Source organism: Pelodiscus sinensis, chromosome 3, assembly GCF_049634645.1.
Source record: "Pelodiscus sinensis isolate JC-2024 chromosome 3, ASM4963464v1, whole genome shotgun sequence".
NCBI lineage: Eukaryota > Metazoa > Chordata > Testudines > Trionychidae > Pelodiscus > Pelodiscus sinensis.
This window is the reverse complement of record NC_134713.1, coordinates 190646602-190665586: the sequence shown is the minus strand read 5'-3', so window position 1 is coordinate 190665586 and position 18985 is coordinate 190646602. Positions and strand designations below refer to the sequence as shown.

General features: G+C 43.2%; 1 protein-coding gene across 17 annotated transcripts in view; it reads left to right on the top strand.

The window, feature by feature from the left end:
* PLCB4 (phospholipase C beta 4) overlaps positions 1-18985 on the top strand; it is a 329261-nt gene that overhangs the window by 171154 nt on the left and 139122 nt on the right. For all 17 annotated transcript variants that reach the window (XM_075925710.1, XM_075925708.1, XM_075925695.1 and 14 more), the window contains one exon: positions 12792-12892. In XM_075925710.1, the coding sequence (XP_075781825.1) occupies positions 12809-12892 (84 nt within the window). In that variant the 5' untranslated portion in view covers positions 12792-12808. The remainder of the gene's footprint in view (positions 1-12791; positions 12893-18985) is intronic.

The following is an 18985-nucleotide window of genomic DNA, read 5'->3' as shown; positions in this document are numbered from 1 at the left end:
ATCTGTACTCTCTTGATCTGAGAGAGTGTGGAGGAGATGGAGAGACAGGTGCGACATTCACTAACCACAAGGGCAAGTTACAAACACGGGATCTTGGTAGGCGGGGATTCATCAAACAGTGTGTTTAAATGCAGCTCAATGCAAGGTTATAAAAACAGGAAGACGACCACTGCTCCTACAGGTTGAACCTCTCTAGTCCGGCACCCTTAGGACCTGGCCGGTGCTGAACCAGATGATTTTCCAGACTATGGGAGGTCAATATTGTCTAGCAGTATTACCAAAACTTCCACTGCTTCCTGGGCTCTTAGAAGATATTTAGGGGTAGATTAGAGCTAAATGACAGTACAGAATACAGAGCCAGGACTGGTGGCTGTCAACAAACTTTATGGGACTGCAGAAAATTGGCCACATCCATGAGAAGTGGACATCCAGCCAACTAAAATCACTCTGGACCGGGGTAGGCAAAAGTCTCTCAATGGGCTAGGCTTTGATCTGGCCCGTGAGGTAAATCCAGGCCCCACCTCCTAATTGGCGTGTGCCATGGGGGAAGGAGCTCATCCCTGCCACTCCTCCCCCTGCGCAGTGCTGGGACTGAGGCTCTTCAACAGGGCCAGCCCCGGAGGTGCCGCTACCGTGGCCAGGCGGCCATGGCTTGCCCTGGAGGCGTGCTACCACAGCCACGCGGCCTGGGGCCACCCCAGGAGGCTGGAGGCGCTGCTGCCACGGCACCTCCGGGGCTGGCCCCAGGCCCCATGGTCGCGGTAGTGGTGCCTGTGGGGCTGGCCTCAGGCCATGGTAGTGGCGTCTCTGGGCCAGCCCCAAGCCACGTGGGTGCAGTAGCCTCTGGGGTGGCCTGTGGCTGTGGTGCCACAGGGCCAGCCCCTGGCCTGCGTGGCAATGGCAGCGGTGTTTCCGGCCTCCAGGACTGCGTGGCCAGGGTCGCAGCAGCGGGGCCTCCCTCTAGGGCGACAGGGACATCATGGCTGCAGCTGTTTCTGGAAGGGGGCATGGAGCCAGGTAAGGTTCCCCCTCATGCCCAGACCTCCCCTATCCCAATCCTTTCACTTACCTCCTGCTCAAGACCCAGCATCCTAAGCTTGCTCTGACACTCTCCCTTGTTCTTGCACCCTCTCTCTTGGACGCACACTGCGCCCTCCCTTGTTCCTGCTCCCTCCACCTGGCCAGACACCCTACTCCCAGCCTGCTTCTGCACCGCTGCCTCCTGTACCCCATACCTATCCTACTCGCTGGCAGCCCTGTCTTGTTCACTGTACCCCTCATATTTTTGTCCTTACCCCAGAGCCTAAGAGGTCCATAAAATCCACTAACTCCAGAACCCCAGAAAAGTAAATCTGGTCTATGGGAAGCCCTGAACCTCAATTCCCTCCTTCCCTTCCCTCTCTCCGTCAGGCTGGAGCACCAGAGGAGTGAGGGGGTTTTGGAGGAGTATGTTTGCTTCTCAGTTGTGTGGCCCCCCAATTGTTTCTTTTGTGGGTCAGTGACCCACAGCTCAAAAAAAGGTTCCCCACCCCTGCCATAAATAAAGAAAACATTGAAACCTTTTGTGTTGGATATAATATTTTACTTTATTTAAAATGAAGTTTGATAAACTAACAAAGTTAAAACACATAGGCTGTGTCTACATTGGTGCGATCTTGCGCAAAAACGGCCGCTTTCGCGCCAAAATTTGCTGCCAGTCTACACTGGCCACGAGTTCTTGCGCAAGAATACTGACGTTCTAATGTATGAAATCAGTGCTTCTTGTGCAAGAACTATGATGCTCCCACTCTTCTTGCGCAAGAGGCCAGTGTAGACAGGCAACATGAATTTCTTGCGCAAGAAAGCCCTATGGTTAAAATGGCCATCGGAGCTTTCTTGCGCAAGAGAGCGTCTACACTGGCATGGATGCTCTTGTGCAAAAGCACATCTCTTGCACAAAGGCGCGTGCCAGTGTAGACACTCTCTTCTGGAAGAGTTTTTGCATAAGAACTCTTCCTCAAAAGAGTTCTTGCACAAAATCATACCAGTGTAGACGTAGCCCTAATTTGTTTCATAATATAAATTAAACTGTTCTTACTAGCAGCAGCTGGTTCAGAAAATAAGGTCACCATTCCCAGCAGGGTAGTTCTCAACCCCGCCCCTTCCGGGTCGACCCGTGAACTCTTCTGAATTTTGTGACATGCCCCCCCCCCCCTTCCAAAATTATTGCCCACCCCTGCTCTGGACCACAGATGTTTCTGGACCAAAGAGCTCTGGACTAGAGAGGTTTATTCTTAGAAGAAAACGAACTGTATTTTGGAAGGCAGAAACTCTCAGAAGAACTTAGGTGTCATTCTAGGCTATGTTTGCAGTTTGAGCTAAGGGTATGATTCCTAGTGCGCATACTTACTCATCAAGTTAGCAGGAGTATGAACAGTCATGTAGTCATGATAACACAAGCAACAGGCCTAGCACAAACCCAACTGAACCACTGGTGTATGTACTCATGCCACCACTGTTGCTGTCCATACTGTGTCCAGATCCGGTGTCCACATGTTAAACATGTTAAAAATCTGGAAATGGGTCCGAAAATTTCTGCAAGAATGATTTGTAGCCTGGAACATGCATCTTATGGGAAGAGACTGAAGAAATCAAGTTTAGTTGCTCTGTGAGGAAGTTAAGAGACAACTTGATCATGTAGTGACAAGTACCTACCAGGGGAGATATCAGACACTACAGGGCTCTTTAATAGAGTGATCTTTCAAGGAGTGGAAGCTGAGCAAGGCTCAAATGGAATAAGATGCACAAAATAACCAATAAGGGCAATTAACTGGAGCTGCTTGCCTGATGAGGTGGCAAATTCTCCTTCACTGGGTGTCTTATATCAAGACTGAATGTTGTTCTGAAAGACCTGCTCTAGTTCAGCCACACGTTTTTGGGCTCATGGCAAGAATCACTGGGTGGAATTTTCTGGCTTGTGTGATGCTGGAGGTCAGCTTAACTTTGTGGGCCTTAAAATCTATGCATCTCTGGAGATGGCATTTAAGGGTTTCTTCACCAGAGGTGGAGGATAAGAAATTGTCAAATGGCCTTCCCAAACCATTGGTAGAATGGTGCAACAATATTCTTCCTCATAGTCCTGAAGAACAATGTTTTGTGTCTCATGATTTAAGACTACTTTTAATCATAGGTATTTTTAGTAAAAGTCATGGGCAGTAACCAAAAAATGACAGTCTGTAACCTGTCCACAACATGTGCTATAGGCTCCTGACTAAAACTTGGAGGAGTGTGAATGGTGGGAGCAGCCCAGGATCCCCACTAGTGTTTGATGGGGGAATGGGGTTGGCAGTGCTGTCAGGCTCCTTATCTGACTCCAGAAGTGGTTACATGTCCACCCCATAGCTCCTAGTTGGGTTTTGCATACTACCTCTGCTCCACGCACCAGCCCTGCAGCTCCCATTGGCTGGAAACCGCAGCCAATGGGAATTGCAGGGGCAGTGCCTGTGGGTGGAGGCAGCACATGGAGCTAGGTGCTGAAGGAGGGGGAGGCTGCCACTTCTGGGCATCCCTCACCCCTTCTTGTGCATCAGACCACACCCAAAATCTTGCTGTGGGAGGGAAGTGCGGTGTCCCAAGACTGCCACAGAAGAGACCGGTGCTCCTGGCCCAGAGGCTGCCCAAGCTGTGCTCACAGCCCTCAGGCCAGCTGCAACAGCCACTGCAGAAGTTACGGAGGTCCCAGAAAGTCATGGAATCTGTGACTTCCTGGACCTGTGTGACGAACTCACAGCCATACTCATGATATAGAGCCCAGAATGGAGTTGCCTGCACCCATGGCCATTTGAGCTGCTGGCAGCATATATTTTGGGGTGAGCTGCCTGGCCAATAAAAAACATTTGCTCAGAAAGAACATCTGTTGTCATGCAAAGGATCATACTATGTGATGCAGCGGTAAGATCGTGCATCATGAATAAAACAGTGTTGAGGGCGTGGGGTGAGATGCCTTTAAAATTAGCTTTATTCTGTACTTCTCATACAGTTTCCCTTTATTTCATTGCAGTGCAGATGCTCACCCTTATAGGAAGCCTGTAATATAACCCATCGGGGAGGTTAGTCATTTGGAAAGCTCTTGCTGCTGGTTCCTGGATTAACGTTCTAGGACCAGCACCAGGATTACTAAGTAGAGAGCTCTGGACTTCACTCCCTTTTGTGGTTTGCCAGAGCTCCGATCTAGTGGGTAGTGGAACACAATACACAGCATATATATTCAGTTCTGCTTATTTTCTGTGCCTTTGATATTATATTGTATGTTTTGGTTTTTTGTTCAAGACAGAATGACAACAAGGGTGCTGATAGCAGCTGATGTGTTACTTGTGCTACGCGTTGTGGGTAGATTTACATATGTTATTTCTTTTAACATCTATAAATATGCTCCTAGCATATAAATATGCTATCTACTCATCAGTAACATAAATTAAATACATAAACGACTCCAGTTTGGTTGTAGTTCTATACTATATTGTTAACAAAGTCAAGCTTTGTTTTGAAAACAGTTTTCTGAAACTAATTGTTTATAGTATTGTAGTTACATCTAAGGCTGTTTACGTAATCTATGAACTGCACTAGACATGATAGATATGGTAATTTCCTGCAGTATTTTTGAAGGATTTTACTATATTAAGTTCATAGAATGGGGCATTTCTATAAAATGAAAAGGCAGGAAACAAAGGGTAGGAATAAATGGCAAGTTTTCAGAATGGTAACAAGTGACGTCCCTAAGTGTCCATACTGGGACTAGTCCTATTCATCCTATCAATAAATGATCTTTTATGGAGCAAGACGTAAACAGTGAGGTGGCAAAATTTGCAGATGATACCAAACTGCAACTCAAGATAGTTAAGACCAAAGCAGACTGTGAATAGCTTCAAAACGATCTCACCAAACTAAGTGATTGGGCAACAAAATGGCAAGTGAAATTTAATGTTGATAAATGTAAAGTAATGCACACTGGAAAACATTACCCCAACTATATATACAATATGATGGGGACTAATTTAGCTATAACTACTCAAGAGGGAGATCTTGGAGTCATTGCGGATAGTTCTCTGAAAACATCCACTCAATGTGCAGCGGCAGTCAAAAAAGCAAACAGAATGTTAGGAATCATTTAAAAAGGAATAAACAGTAAAACAGAGAATATCTTTTTGCCTCTATATAAAATCACAGTATGCTCACATCTTGAATTCTGTGTACAGATATGGTCATCTCATCTAAAAAAAAAAGATATATTAGCATTGGAAAAGGTTCAGAAAATTGGTTTATAGACCGGAGAAAGAAAAGGGGAGGAACAAGTGTTCGGTTTTCAGAACGAAGGGAGCAAATAGTGGGTTCTGTACTGGGACCAGCACTGTTCAACTTATTCATAAATGAGCTTGAAAAGGAAATACACAATGAGGTGGCAGAGTTTGGAGATGATACAAAGTTACTCACGATAAAAGCAGATTGTGAAGAGTTACCAAGGGATCTCACAGAACTGGATAACATAAATATTCATATACACACATGCAAAATGTATGTACAAAAGATGTTACTTCACCCATATTGTCTCTGGGCATCAGAATGGCAGATGAATTTCAATGTTGATAAATTCAAAGTAATGCATATTGGAAAACATAATCTCAGTTAGACATACAAAATGATAGGGTCTAAATTAGCTATTAGCACTCAAGAAAGAGATTGTGGTGTCATGTAGATGTTCTCTGAAAACATCTGCTCAATGTGCAGCTGCTGTCAAAAGTGCTAAGAGAATGTTAGGAGCCATTAGGAATGGAATAGATAACAAGACAGTAAAAATTACAGTGCCACTATATAAAAACATAGAATGCCCACAGCTTGAATATTGTGTTCAGTCCTGGTCACCTATTTCAAAAAAGGTTTATTAGAAATAGAGGAAGTTCAGAAAGGGCAACAGAAAAAATTAGGATTATGGAACATTTTCCATATGAGAGGAGACTAAAAAGACAGGGACTGTTCAGCTTTGAAAAGAGAAGACTAATGGGGATAAGATAGTGGTCTTTAAAATCATTGATGGGATGCAGAAAGTGAATTAGGAAGTGTTATTTATGCCTTCACATAACACAAAAACCAGGAGTTATCCACTGAAATTAATAGACAGCGGGTTTAAACCAAATAAAAGGCACTATTTCTTCACAGAATTCACAGTCAATCTGTGGAATTTCTTGCCAGAGGATGTTGTGAAGGCCAACATTATAACTGGATTCAAAAATTCCTGGAGGACAGTCCATCTATGCCGCTTAGCCAAAATGGTCAGAGATTCAACCCCAGGCTATGGATGTCCCTAAGGCTCAGGTTGCCAGATACTGGGACTGAAGGATTGCCCTGTTCATTCCCTTTGAAGCATCTGGGATTGGCCACTGTCAGAAGGCAGGTTATTGGGTTAGATGGACTATTGGTCGGATGCACTATTATGGGCCAGGGATTATATTAATTCCATGGAGGACAATGACCACTGCCCCTCTAGAAAATAAGAACAGTGTGAGGGGATTAGACCAAATCATTTAGGCTATAACACCTCCAACTGGTGATGTAGCACCACCTTCAGACTCTGATATTTACTCATTCAAACTTGAGTCTCCAGAAGCCAGTAAAGAAAGGACTTTTGGATAAATAGGTTTGAGTTTCAATGGACTCATGGTCTTCTGAAGATGATAAGGTGAATAAGTAACAGTCAGCATAGATTTGTCAAGAATGAATCATGTCAAACCCAAGCCTTCTTTGATAGGTTACAAGCCTTGTGGATGGGGAGAAGCAGTAGATGTGATGTATCTTAACTCCATTAAAGCTTTTGATATGTCTCGCATGACCAACTCATAAACAAAATAGGGAAATATAGCCTAGATGGAGCTACTTTAAGGTGGGTGCATAACTGATTGGAAAGCTACATATGAGTCAACAATGTGACTGTTGCAAAATAAGCAAACATTCTGGGATGTATTAGCAGGAGTACTGTAAACAGGACATGAGAAGTAGTCCTTCCACCCTACTCTTGCATGATTAGGCCTTAGCTGAGGTATTGCATACAGTGCTGGGCACCACATATTTTCTGAAATTGGATACATCGGAGAAGGTCTGGAGGAGAATATAAAAAATTATTAAAAGTCTAGAAACATGTTTCTATAAAGAAAGATTGAAAAAATTGGGTTTGTTAACTCTGGAGAAAAGAAGAGGGGGAGGACTTGATAACAGTTTTCAAGTACATGAAAGGCTGTTACAAGGAAGAAAGTAAAAAATTATTCTTGTTAACTTCTGATGATAGGACAAGAAGCAACAGACTTAAATTCCAGCAAGAGAGGTTTTGGTTGGACAGTAGGAAAATCTTCATAACTATCAGCCTAGCTAAGCACTGAACAAATTGCCTATGGTGATTGTGGAATCTTCATCATTTGGATGTTGGAACAGGTTAGACAAATAGCTCTCAGGAATGAGGTAGTAAGTCCTGTTCTGGACTAAAGGACCTACTGAGGTCCCAGTTGGGGCTGTTCCCCACTCTGGCACTCCGAGTGCAGAAGGTAGGGGCCCGCAAAAGATTTTAAATACCTTGCTTTTATAGGCTCTGCTTTAAACAAACAAACAAACCCTCTCTAGAGTCACAGATGCACTTGCTCTATAAGATAGGCAGCCACCATCAAGTGATTTTAAGGAACCCAGAAAAACAGGAAGGAACACTTGAATTCCTTCCCCAGTGGTATCATAAGCTCTTTTGTGATGAGAGTGTGAAAAAATGAACAAAGAAAACACAGAAAACAAACTGTGTCTTTGATAGCTGATCTCTCAGGCTCAGCAGACACACACACACACAGACCTGTTACTTTCCAAGTCTCAGGAATCAAATCATGGCCTTAAAAAAGATAATTTTAACAAAAAACAAAAGATATCCTTAATAAAGCATGCTTGGTTACTAGGTGTTACAGAGCCACTGAGAGAAACAAATTTAAACACAGAGAACACAGTATCTCTGGGCACAGCTTAGATAGTGAATGGGGGGAGAGCACATGGATTTTACAGAGAAGCTTATTCAAACAACCAAAACAAAGAAAAATACCCTGATTGTGACAAAACATACATTCCCCTCTCTACTCATGATAAGAACATAAGAACGGCCGTACTGGGTCAGACCAAAGATCCTTCTAGCCCAGTATCCTGTCTACCGACAGTGGCCAGCACCAGGTGCCCCAGAGAGGGTGGACCGAAGACAATGATCAAGCGATTTGTCTCCTGCCATCTCTCTCCAGCCTCTGACAAACAGAGGCCAAGGACACCATTTTATCCCCTGGCTAATAGCCGTTTATGGACCTAACCTCCATGAAATTATCTAGCTTCGCTTTAAACTCTATTATAGTCCTAGCCTTCACAGCCTCCTCTGGCAAGGAGTTCCACAGGTTGACTACACGCTGTGTGAAGAAGAACTTTCTTTTATTCGTTTTAAACCTGCTACCCATTAATTTCATTTGGTGACCTCTAGTTCTTCTATTTAGGGAACTAATAAATAACTTTTCTTTATCGGCCCTCTCCACACCACTCATGATTTTATAGACCTCTATTATATGCCCCCTCAGTCTTCTTTTTTCTAAACTGAAACTGATATTCCTTGTAGGCAAGGTAGTTCTGATGACTGCATCTTGCTCCCTCCAGCCCTTAACTTAGAACTCACACAAAGAGAAAGGCAGCAGGTATCTATATACAGTTCATATTTCAGCACCGTATCCCATTGGTTCTTCTGGCCCCCTGCTAACACCTTTAGCTACCTGGGTTTAACCCTTTAGTCATAGAGTGCTGGCCAGCACTCCTCCTATCCATCACAGTCTCTTCCAGTCCTACAGTTCTATGATTTTTTCTGATCCAGCAAATGGGCAGGGACCTTCTGTCTGAGACCAGGGAGAAATGTCCTTCCTGGAAAAGCTTTGCCTGGCTAAGGGCCCATAACACTGATTGGCGATGTTTGGGTACGCTGTTAGTGCAAGTATAGGATCTTTTATTGTTTTATTTTTTTCTTTGTAATCCTTTCAACCTTAAAAATAAATGCACTTAGAACTGTGTGATAACTTATTACTGCTGGCAGTAATGCTGTTCATAATAATATGCAGATGCTGGCCTGTTTAGGCAGTCTGGCTTGCTGGGATATCACAGTTAGACAAGAAGCTGTGCATCCTGGAAAAATCCCAATCAGGAGGAAGAGAGTCACATGTCTCTGCCCAAAAGAGGTGATGGCTAAGGAGATGCCTAGAGTAGATGCCTTTGGTGGACCATAGAGGGGGAATACAGATGCTATCACCTGAACTATAACAAGAGGCTCTAACTTGCAATTTTCTATGTGTGAGAAAAAAGGGATCTCCCCATGAATCAAAACTGGGGAGAAGCAGAAACTGTGTTATTTTAAATAATATTGAGAAAATAACCCCTTTCATGAAATGATCTCAAAATCTCTTACAGCCCCATGTGGCATGCCTCATTCTCACTTGGGAGTGGCACAGTGAATGCACAGAGAGATTAAGCTACTTGCCCAGGGTTATACAAGAAGCTTGTGGCAGAGCGCAGGTAAAACCACTGTGTCCTACCACCTGGCCCTGTGCTTTACTCACAAGGCCATCCTTTGTCTTCTCTTTTTGAGAAGACACAATACAGTTGAATCCTCTTTAAATATTACGTAAAGACTAATTCTTTTTTATTGGAGATTGTAGTGACCATTTTTATCCATTACGGCAAATAGAAACATTTGCAGCTGAAGCAGCGAATTAATGATAATGAAGTTTGTCATGGCTCCTTCCCCACTCTGGCATGATAAACGCAGAAGTGGGGGCCAGTAAGTATACCCCAAAGCCTTATCTACCAGGATTTGGTATAAAACTTCCCCCAAAGTCTTAAAAACCTAGATTTTGAATAAAACTTCCGCTACCACCACCCAAATATTAATAACGAGATTAGGGGAAAGATTATTTGGGAAATCTCACCCCTATTATAAAAATCAGGACACACAAGTAACCAATGCCAGGTTAATAAAAAGAAAGGAGAAAACTTTTATTATTACAACAATATTCCAGTTGCAAGCATAAGGATCAGATGGATAGGTAACAAAATATACTCATGGAGGAATTACACCATGGGCTAGAACTTAGTTAAAAAGAAAAGCTAAACATCTCTTAAGCAGTGCCAGATATCAGATCCCATACCCAGCCCTTAAAACAATAAAGCCTAACGAAACTACATAAACTTTACCCTACTTACAGAAAGTGAAGAATTGTTTCTTGGAGAGAGAGAGAGACATGCATGTCCCTCCTTGTAGCTTCAGAGGACTCACCTAGAGAAACAAAAGGAGAAAGGAAAAAACCCAAATTCCTTTGTCCCAGTTTGAAAGTCCCACCTACATTCCTACTGGTCACTTCACCTGGCTAGGTATAGTTAACTCCTAAATCCCCAGGCTACTGGCTAACGCTCATAATCATGACAATGTTCTATATCACTGTCCAGTTATATTTCTGATCGTTACGGTACCTAAATTGAACTTATGTATGTAGAAGGTCTGGCTGTCTTCATGTAGGCTGTTCATCTGTGTATTTAGGTGTGCATATCAATGACTGTTTGACAAAAGGCAGGAGATGAAGAGACTAATAACATACAAATTCATGGCTGCTCCCCTTTCCACTGCCATGATAAGGCCTTTTTTTTGGGGGTGGGGGGGAAGAATTTATCAGAGGTATCTGTTCTGGAAAACAATCTTACATAAGTCTCCTAATGGTGCCATTTCAGACCATTTGTTCTTCTGTTAGAAACTTCTGTGGTAAGAGAGAGTGAGCGAGAAGATATCAGACCTTGCTTTTGGGAACACCTTTATCTGTTCTGAAGTTAACGATACAATGAAATAAGTTGAAATTCATACATTTTTTCTGTACAGTGGAAGCTGTGTTCTAGTTCTGGGTGACAGTGTTTCAGGCTGCTATTTAGAATTCTGTAGTGCAAAACCACAGCAAAGGAATTTTCCATAACACTGATTCCACAGCCTGTAGTAACACTTCTCCCGAGTCTTATGTCTGCTTCTTGCTTTGCTCATTTAGGCTATGTCTAGACTGCAAGCCTCTTTCGAAAAAGAGCGTCTAGACTGCAAGCAGAACTTTTGAAAAATCAAGCCACTTTTTTGAAAGGCAGTCTGGATGCTCTCTTTTGAAAAACCCCTGTTTGCATTCAAGAACACCTTTTTTCGAAAGAGCACTTCCTCGTAAAATGAGGTTTACCACCGTCGAAAGAAAAGCCGCGTTCTTTCGATTTAATTTCGAAAGAACGCGGCTGCAGTCTAGACGCAGGTGAAGTTTTTTCGGAAAAAGGCTACTTTTTCCGAAAAAAACCCTGAGTCTGGACACAGCCTTAGGCAAGATGGTTGCTCATCCAGTGTGCCTGCATTAGGGAAAAGGGGCACCCTTTCATTAGTCCATCATGTGGATAGAAGGACAGTTTCCAGGAGGCACTATCTATCCTTCATGCAAGAGGGTGGAGAAAATATAGGCAAATATACGGAATGGGGAAGACCTCGGCTCTCTCGTAGCTATCTCCCCTAAGAAGCAGTATACTGCTGATGCAGGCTAGCAGCGTATTCCGACCACCCGAGAACAAGAAGAAAGCTTGAGAGAAGTGGTGACTTGGGAATGTCTGAGCACTGGGCCCTCTGGGGTGGTGCTGCTTACCCAGGATAATACCTACATCTCTGGGTGAACCAAAGATTTTAAGTTAGAGCATATATAATGACTGACAGCTAGATTTTGCCATCTTTCCTCACAACAAGTTCTATCTGTTGACAGAAACAGTGCTAGTGAAATCAGCGGGGACTTCTCACAGAATATGGTACTGAGTGGCATGAATGAAAGTAGTAGTCCAGTCCCCAAGTTTTTAAACACAGGTTGGACCTCTGTGGTCCCAAACCAGGGAGTTTGCCAGACCAGGGGAGGTCAGTGCTGCTCTGCTCACTGTGAGTAAGGTATGTTCAGATATAGAATGCTCATACCTTGTTGGTTTAAAAAAATCACTCTAAATTAAAATGGACTTTATACTTTGAGGTTTTAGTTAATCTTGAATTAATATTGACTGTTAATCCACATTTCTTTCCTCTTGTACAAAAATCCATGGTAGTGGTAAATAAACTCCTTTCCATACTATATGCTTTTCTACTGGTTTTTCTCTGTGTATCACTACCTGGATAATATACCTGCATATTTCATATAGATGTGTGAAAAATATTGCTGAAAATAGCAAGTTTGTGTAGGGTAGATGGCGTTTGAAATATAAAATCCAAAGTAAAAATGTAAAAACATTTTGCCTTTTGGTGTGTGATTCTGCTGTGGTACTTAACTTTGAGTGAAATACTTTGCATATATTACCAGCTGTGTTAATGAATGTTACTGAGGTGTATGTTAATCTGCACCTAATTAAACTCTTGCATTGATTTAAACAGGTATTAAAATTGATTAACGATACAATCTTCAGTAGTTTTTCAGACAGTTGTCATATTCAATCACTTTTTAAAACATTTTTCAGTCATATTCTCGTTTAAAATTGTATTTTTTTAATCAAAGATAAACTAATATTATTTGAGGAAAACTCTTAATATACAACCCACTGTAGTGCTTTTGTAAACTGTTTTGCTGCAAGAAAAGTTAAAACACAGCTGTTGTTCTCTAAGTCTCTATGCAATAATCCTTGTAGAAAGCCACAACTGAGCTGTGCTGTTTCTTTCCATTTCATTTCAGGTTTTTCACGCATAATCATGGCAAAACCGTATGAATTTAACTGGCAGAAGTCAGTCCCTGCCTTTATGCAAGATGGAGCTGTGTTTGACAGATATGAAGAGGTAAGGGACCCGTTGGTGAACATTCCTCCACCTTTCCCTGCCTTTTTTACATGCTGTAAATATTACAAAAACAATTCATTTTTCTTGAGATTTTACGCAAATAAAAGCTTTAAATGGAAAATTTGCATGAAGATAGAAAAGAAATATTAACACTTTGTCATGATACAGTTTCTTCCTGCAGCTTGCTCCCCCTTTTTAAAATACATTTTGCAATGGCTGATTTAATCCTCTGATTTGAAAATAATCCACAATAAGAGAAGGAAGGGATTTAATTTGAAATGTATCTGTAACATATATACAGCTCTCTGTTGTAGGGGGTCATGATACCCAAACCATATAACCAAAAGAAGTCTACCCTGTCCTTTTTTAAATTCACTCTGTTGGGAAAGAATTCTCCTACTTGTAAAAATAGACTAAGAACCTACATGCTGTATGGAAAAATAGATCACCAAAACAAGTACACTGTAAATCAAAGACACCATTGAAGGTCAAGAGTGGTTTTTATCTCCTTTAATCAATTGACCTGTGCTTTATCTGGAATATGATTAATATGATCTTGCTTTCAGCCACAATTTAATCCAGGTCTGTTGAAGGAAAGGAAAGTGGGACATAACATTTGATACAAGCTACCAGAATAAAATGCAGAGACCTTTGCTTTATATTCAGTGTCAGTTTGCCTATGAAAATAGTTTTGCTAAGGTTTATTTTTAATCTTTATTTATTTGACTGAAAATCTCTATGTTAAAAGTATTTTAAGAAATGGCTTCTAGGTTAGTATGCTTTTCTTTAATCTTTGGAAATGAACAAAATGTATTTTTATCAGAGTCGCTTGCTAAGGTAGACCTAGGTTTCTCATTCCCCACTTTTAATGCCGGAATAGGTAAACTGGTAGGAAATATAGCTAGTAAATGTTGCCCTTTGAAAAAAAGGACCTCAAATTCTCTATTTTTCAATTTGCAAATGCTGTTTGACCGATTGATCACATGCTAAATAATGGGCTCAGCTGATCCAATGAAATTCATGTAATTTTGCTTTCAGGAATGTTTAATAATGAGAACATTGGTGTTCTCTCGCACAATCAGCTAGGACAGTCAGCCTAACTTGGATGCCTGGAAAGATACTGGAACAAATCATTAAATAGTTTGTAACCACCTAGAGGATAATGGGCTTATAAAGAATATTCAGCTTGGATTTGTCAAGAACAAATGAAGCCAATCTAATCTAGCTTCCTTCTTTGACAGGGTTTCTGGCCTAGAAGATAGGGAGGAAATAGTAGAGGTGATATATGTTAATTATAGTATGATTTTTGACACTGTCCCACATGGTGTTCTCCTAAGCACATTAGGGAAATGTGGTCTGGATGAAATTACTGTAAGGTGGATACATAAGACCACACTCAGGGTATGTCTAGACTACATGGCTCCGTCGACGAAGCCATGTAGATGAGTTTACTAGACATAGGAAAATGAAGTGGCGATTTAAATAATCACCGCTTCATTTACGTCAAAAGGGCCACCGCACTGTGCCGATCAGCTGTTTGGTGGCACAGCGGGGCAGTCTGGAGTGGGGCAGTTTGGAGTGGGGCATTTCACGAGGCATACCGGAGCAGTCGACAAAGACTTCCCTTGTCAACCGCGGTGCATCCAGACTGCCCCGCTGTGCCGCCAAACAGCTGATCGGCACAGTGCGGTGGCCTTTTTGATGTAAATGAAGCGGCGATTATTTCAATCGCCGCTTCATTTTCCTGTGTCTAGTAAACTCATCTACATGGCTTCGTCGACAGAGCCATGTAGTCTAGACATACCCTCAAAATGGTTCCCCATGAAACTGGACTGACATGTCCAGTGGGGTCACCTGGAGGTCAGTCTTGGCTCTGATGGTATTCAGTATTGTTATTGATGACTTGAATAATAAAATGATTAATCTACTTGTAAAAATGTATGACACACCAAGATGAGAGGGTTTGCAAGCACCTCGAGCACAGGATTAGCATTCAGAAGGACATTGGAGAATTGGTCTGAATTCAACAACATGGAATTTAGTGAAGACAAGTGCAAAGTACTTGACTTAGGAAGGAAAAATCAGACACACAGCTATGAAATATAGGATAACTAGCTAAATGGTTAGTACTAGGATCTGGAGGGGCGTTATAGTAGATCACAAATTGAATATGAAATTAATATTCATATGAAATTCATCAATGTGATACAGTTGCAAAAAAGGCTAATAGAATTCTGGGATGTATTAACTGGAGTGTGATATGTAAGACATGGGAGGTAATTGTCCCATTTTACTTAGAACCGGACACTGTTCTACAGCTGAGGCCTCACCAGTACTCTTAACATATTTAAAGACTGTTCTGTGGTCCTCCTTCAGTCTTCTTTTCACAGGACTAAACATGAACAGTTTTTTAACACTTCCTCCTACGTCAGGTTTTCTAAAGCTTTTATCACTCCTCTGGAGTCTCTCCAATTTGCCCACAACTTTCCTAAAGTGTGAGACTTAGAACTGGACACTGTTCTTCAGCTGAGGCCTCACCAGTACTAAGTGTCACACTTTAGGAAAGATGTGGGCAAATTGGAGAGACTCCAGAGGAGTGATAAAAGCTTTAGAAAACCTGACGTAGGAGGAAATGTTAAAAAACTGTTCATGTTTAGTCCTGTGAAAAGAAGACTGAAGGAGGACCACAGAACAGTCTTCAAATATGTTAAGTTGTTTAAAAGAGGATGGTGGTGAATTGTTCTCCATGTCACAGATGGTAGGAGAAGAACTAATGGGCTTAATCTGTAGCATGAGAGTTTTAGGTTCTATATTCAGCAACTATAGGATGAATAAACTCTGGAATACACTTCCAAGGGAAGCTGTGGAATCCTCATCATGGGAGGCTTTTAAGAACAGCTTAGACCAGGGCTACTCAACTTTGGAAGCCTCGGTGGCCACAGTGACAGTCACAGCAAATGTTGATGGCCACAACTTAGGTGTGATTGCATATACATGCAAATATATACACAAATATATGTAAATAACTTCTTTCACACTGATGGGCATGAATACACAGCACTTCCCACAATGCCCTGGTGCTCCCGGCACCTCCTCCCTGGGGACTAGAAATGCTGACACCCTGTACCAGCCAGCCCGTCCGCTTGTGTCTTTAAATGCTCACCCCGCCTGGGAGATGCCTCGCTGTTGTGGAGCGTGTTCCCAGTGGAGGACATGTTCAAAGGATCCCACCTGCAGGCCACATGTTGAGCCCTGTGTTAACCCAAACCACACTGCGAGCTGCAAACAAATGGCCTCTGTGTTGAGTAGCCCTGGCCTAGACAAAGGCCATATCTATATGTTCAAACTGGAGATCCAGCTTCTGGCCTTCCATTTAGTGGGTTTTGTTAAGACCCACTAAATTGAACACTGAGGGCACTTCCAGTCAGCATCAGTACTCCTCACAGTCACAAGGAATAAGGGAAATGCTCCCGTTGACTCCCGCCATGAAGATAGTGCCAAGTCCGGCTAAGGTATGTTTCACTCCAGCCTTGTTGTTTATGAAGCTGGAGTTGCATACCTTAAGCCAATCTTCTGGGTCTAGTGTAGAACTTGGCCAAAGACCTGTCATGAATGGTCTACAGTTTCTGCCTCAGCACATGAGACTGGACCTGGTGACGTTTCGCTGACTCTTCCAGCCCTATCTTTCTAAGATTATAAGATGCAAGTAGCTGAGTGTGGTTGAGTTTTGGCATCATTTAAAAGCAGCCTGGAAATAGAAGGCTCCAGTGCCAGTTATATGGCATATTTAAGTAGTTCTCAGTTTAGTTGCTAGGATTTGGGCTGCATTTTTATAGTACTAAGTAGGGCTGTCAAGTGATTAAAAAAATGTAAACGTGATTAATCGCGTGCTCCTCCCCTTTGAAACTAACGAGGCAGTGCTGCATGGAGCCTAGGATCAGCTAGAGTCCCCAGCTGACCCCAGGCTCCATGCAGCGCTACCCCTTTGAAGCGTCGTGGTGGTGCATCAAAGGGGCAGCGAAATATGGAGCCCCAGGTCATCTGGAGTGCCCAGCTGATCCCGGGCTCTGCGTTGCGCTGCCCCTTGGAAACGCCATCCCAGTGCCTCAAAGGGGCAGCACATTACGAGCCCGGGATCAGCTGGAGTGCCAGAACGGCTCTTCAAAGGGGCAAAGCAACGCGGAGCCCGGGATCAGCTGGGCACTCCTCAGTAGGGAAGTTAAAGACTAGTCAACTATCCGATAAGCAAATGCTTATCTGGTAGTCAGTCGACTAATAGACTAGTCGATTCCCTCCCCACCCCGCCTTTGCTGCCTCTATAAGATAGAGGCAGCAAAGGTGGAGGTGAAGGGGTACTTCTGTGGCAGCTTTGAAACTCCAAGGCAGCATTTCAAAGGGGAAGCCGTGGAGCCTGAGGTCAGCTGGGGACTCTCCAGCTGATCCCGGTCTCTGCGCAGCAGTTCACCTGGGGAGTCTCCAGCTGAACCCGGGTTCCGCTGCCACGGGGAGCCCAGGATCAGCTGGGAGTCCCCAGATGACCCCGGGCTTCACGGCTGCCCCTTTAAAATGCCACCTCTGGTGTTTCAAAGGGGTAGCTGCTGTGGAACCTGGGATCAGCTGGGAACTGCCTAGCTGACCCTGGGCTTTGCACGGCAGCGGAACCCAGGGTCAGCACAGAATTAACACCTGTGATTAACACATTCAAAAAAATAAACACGTTAATCCTGGACTGCGTTAATCACAGGCATTAATGTATGTCAATTGACAGCCCTAGTACTAACCATATGAACATTGCAGCATTTAACATTGGAACAGATTCAGGTGCAGTGAGCTCTGAGCCTTGTTTTAACTGCTAGCAATTTCACCTACCTAATCAATGTTGACATTTGGAAATGGAATTAGGCCTTTTCGGTGTATATATAAATCAATTCTTAAGTGCTATGGTGCATTCAGTGTCTTCTGAGCCATCTGTGCTTCTTTTGACACTGACAGCTAATAGGGATCCTCCATGCCTAATTTGGAGCATGGGGTTAATGTTTTTAATGTACAACATGTGGTAGGTATTCTGTATCCTCATTCCTTGCTGTAAGCACGGCATGGTAAATTTGTTGAAGAATACTTGTAAACGTAACCCCTTTGATGGTACAGGTTGAACCTCTCTAGTCTGTCACACTCTCGTCCAGCAACATCCATGGTCTAGCAGGGTTTTAGTTAGCCCGATGTCCACTTATCATGGGCCTGGCCAAGTTTCCTGCAGTTCCATAAAGTTTGTTTGCAGGCACCCATCCTGGCTCTCGGTGTTGGTAATGCTGCTAGACAATATTGACCACCTGTGGTTCGGCACTGGTCAGGTTCCAAGGGAGCTGGACTAGAGAGGTTTAACCTATATCATCCAGTTTGTGGTTGGCTGACATTATGATTATTGTTTATTTGATAGAATTAGCGTAGTGAGCACGTATCCTAAGCAGGTTTGTGCTTATTGTACATACGCATAGCAAGAGCCCTCCTGTCAGTTCCCCCTGGCTAGGCGGAAGTTGAGTGAATGGCATTGCAACCCGATGAGCCAAGTCAGAACTCCACTCACACACAGTTGGTCCAGCTGGGCACGGGCCCAAACCTGAGGGGTGCTGCTACCCTAGGCTGTGTCCAGACTCAGGGTTTTTTTCGAAAAAAGTAGCCTTTTTTCGAAAAAACCTCACCTGTGTCCAGACTCAAGCCGCGTTCTTTCGAAATTAAATCGAAAGAACACGGCTTTTCTTTCGATGGCGGTAAACCTCATTTCACGAGGAAGAACGCCTTCTTTCGAAAGTTCCTCTTTCGAAAGAAGGCGTTCTTCAATGTAAATAGGGCTTCTTCGAAAGAGAGCATCCAGACTCACTGGATGCTTTCTTTTGAAACAGCAAGCCGCTTTTTCGAAAGTTCAACGTGCAGTCTAGACGCTCTCTTTCGAAAGAGGCTCTTTCGAAAGTATCTTTCGAAAGAGCCTCTTTCGAAAGAGGCTTGCAGTCTAGACATAGCCCTAGAGGGCGCTGTAGGGACTGCTCCTTTTTGCTGAGTGCCAGACAGGACTCCGTCTCTCTGGAGGGGTAGGAT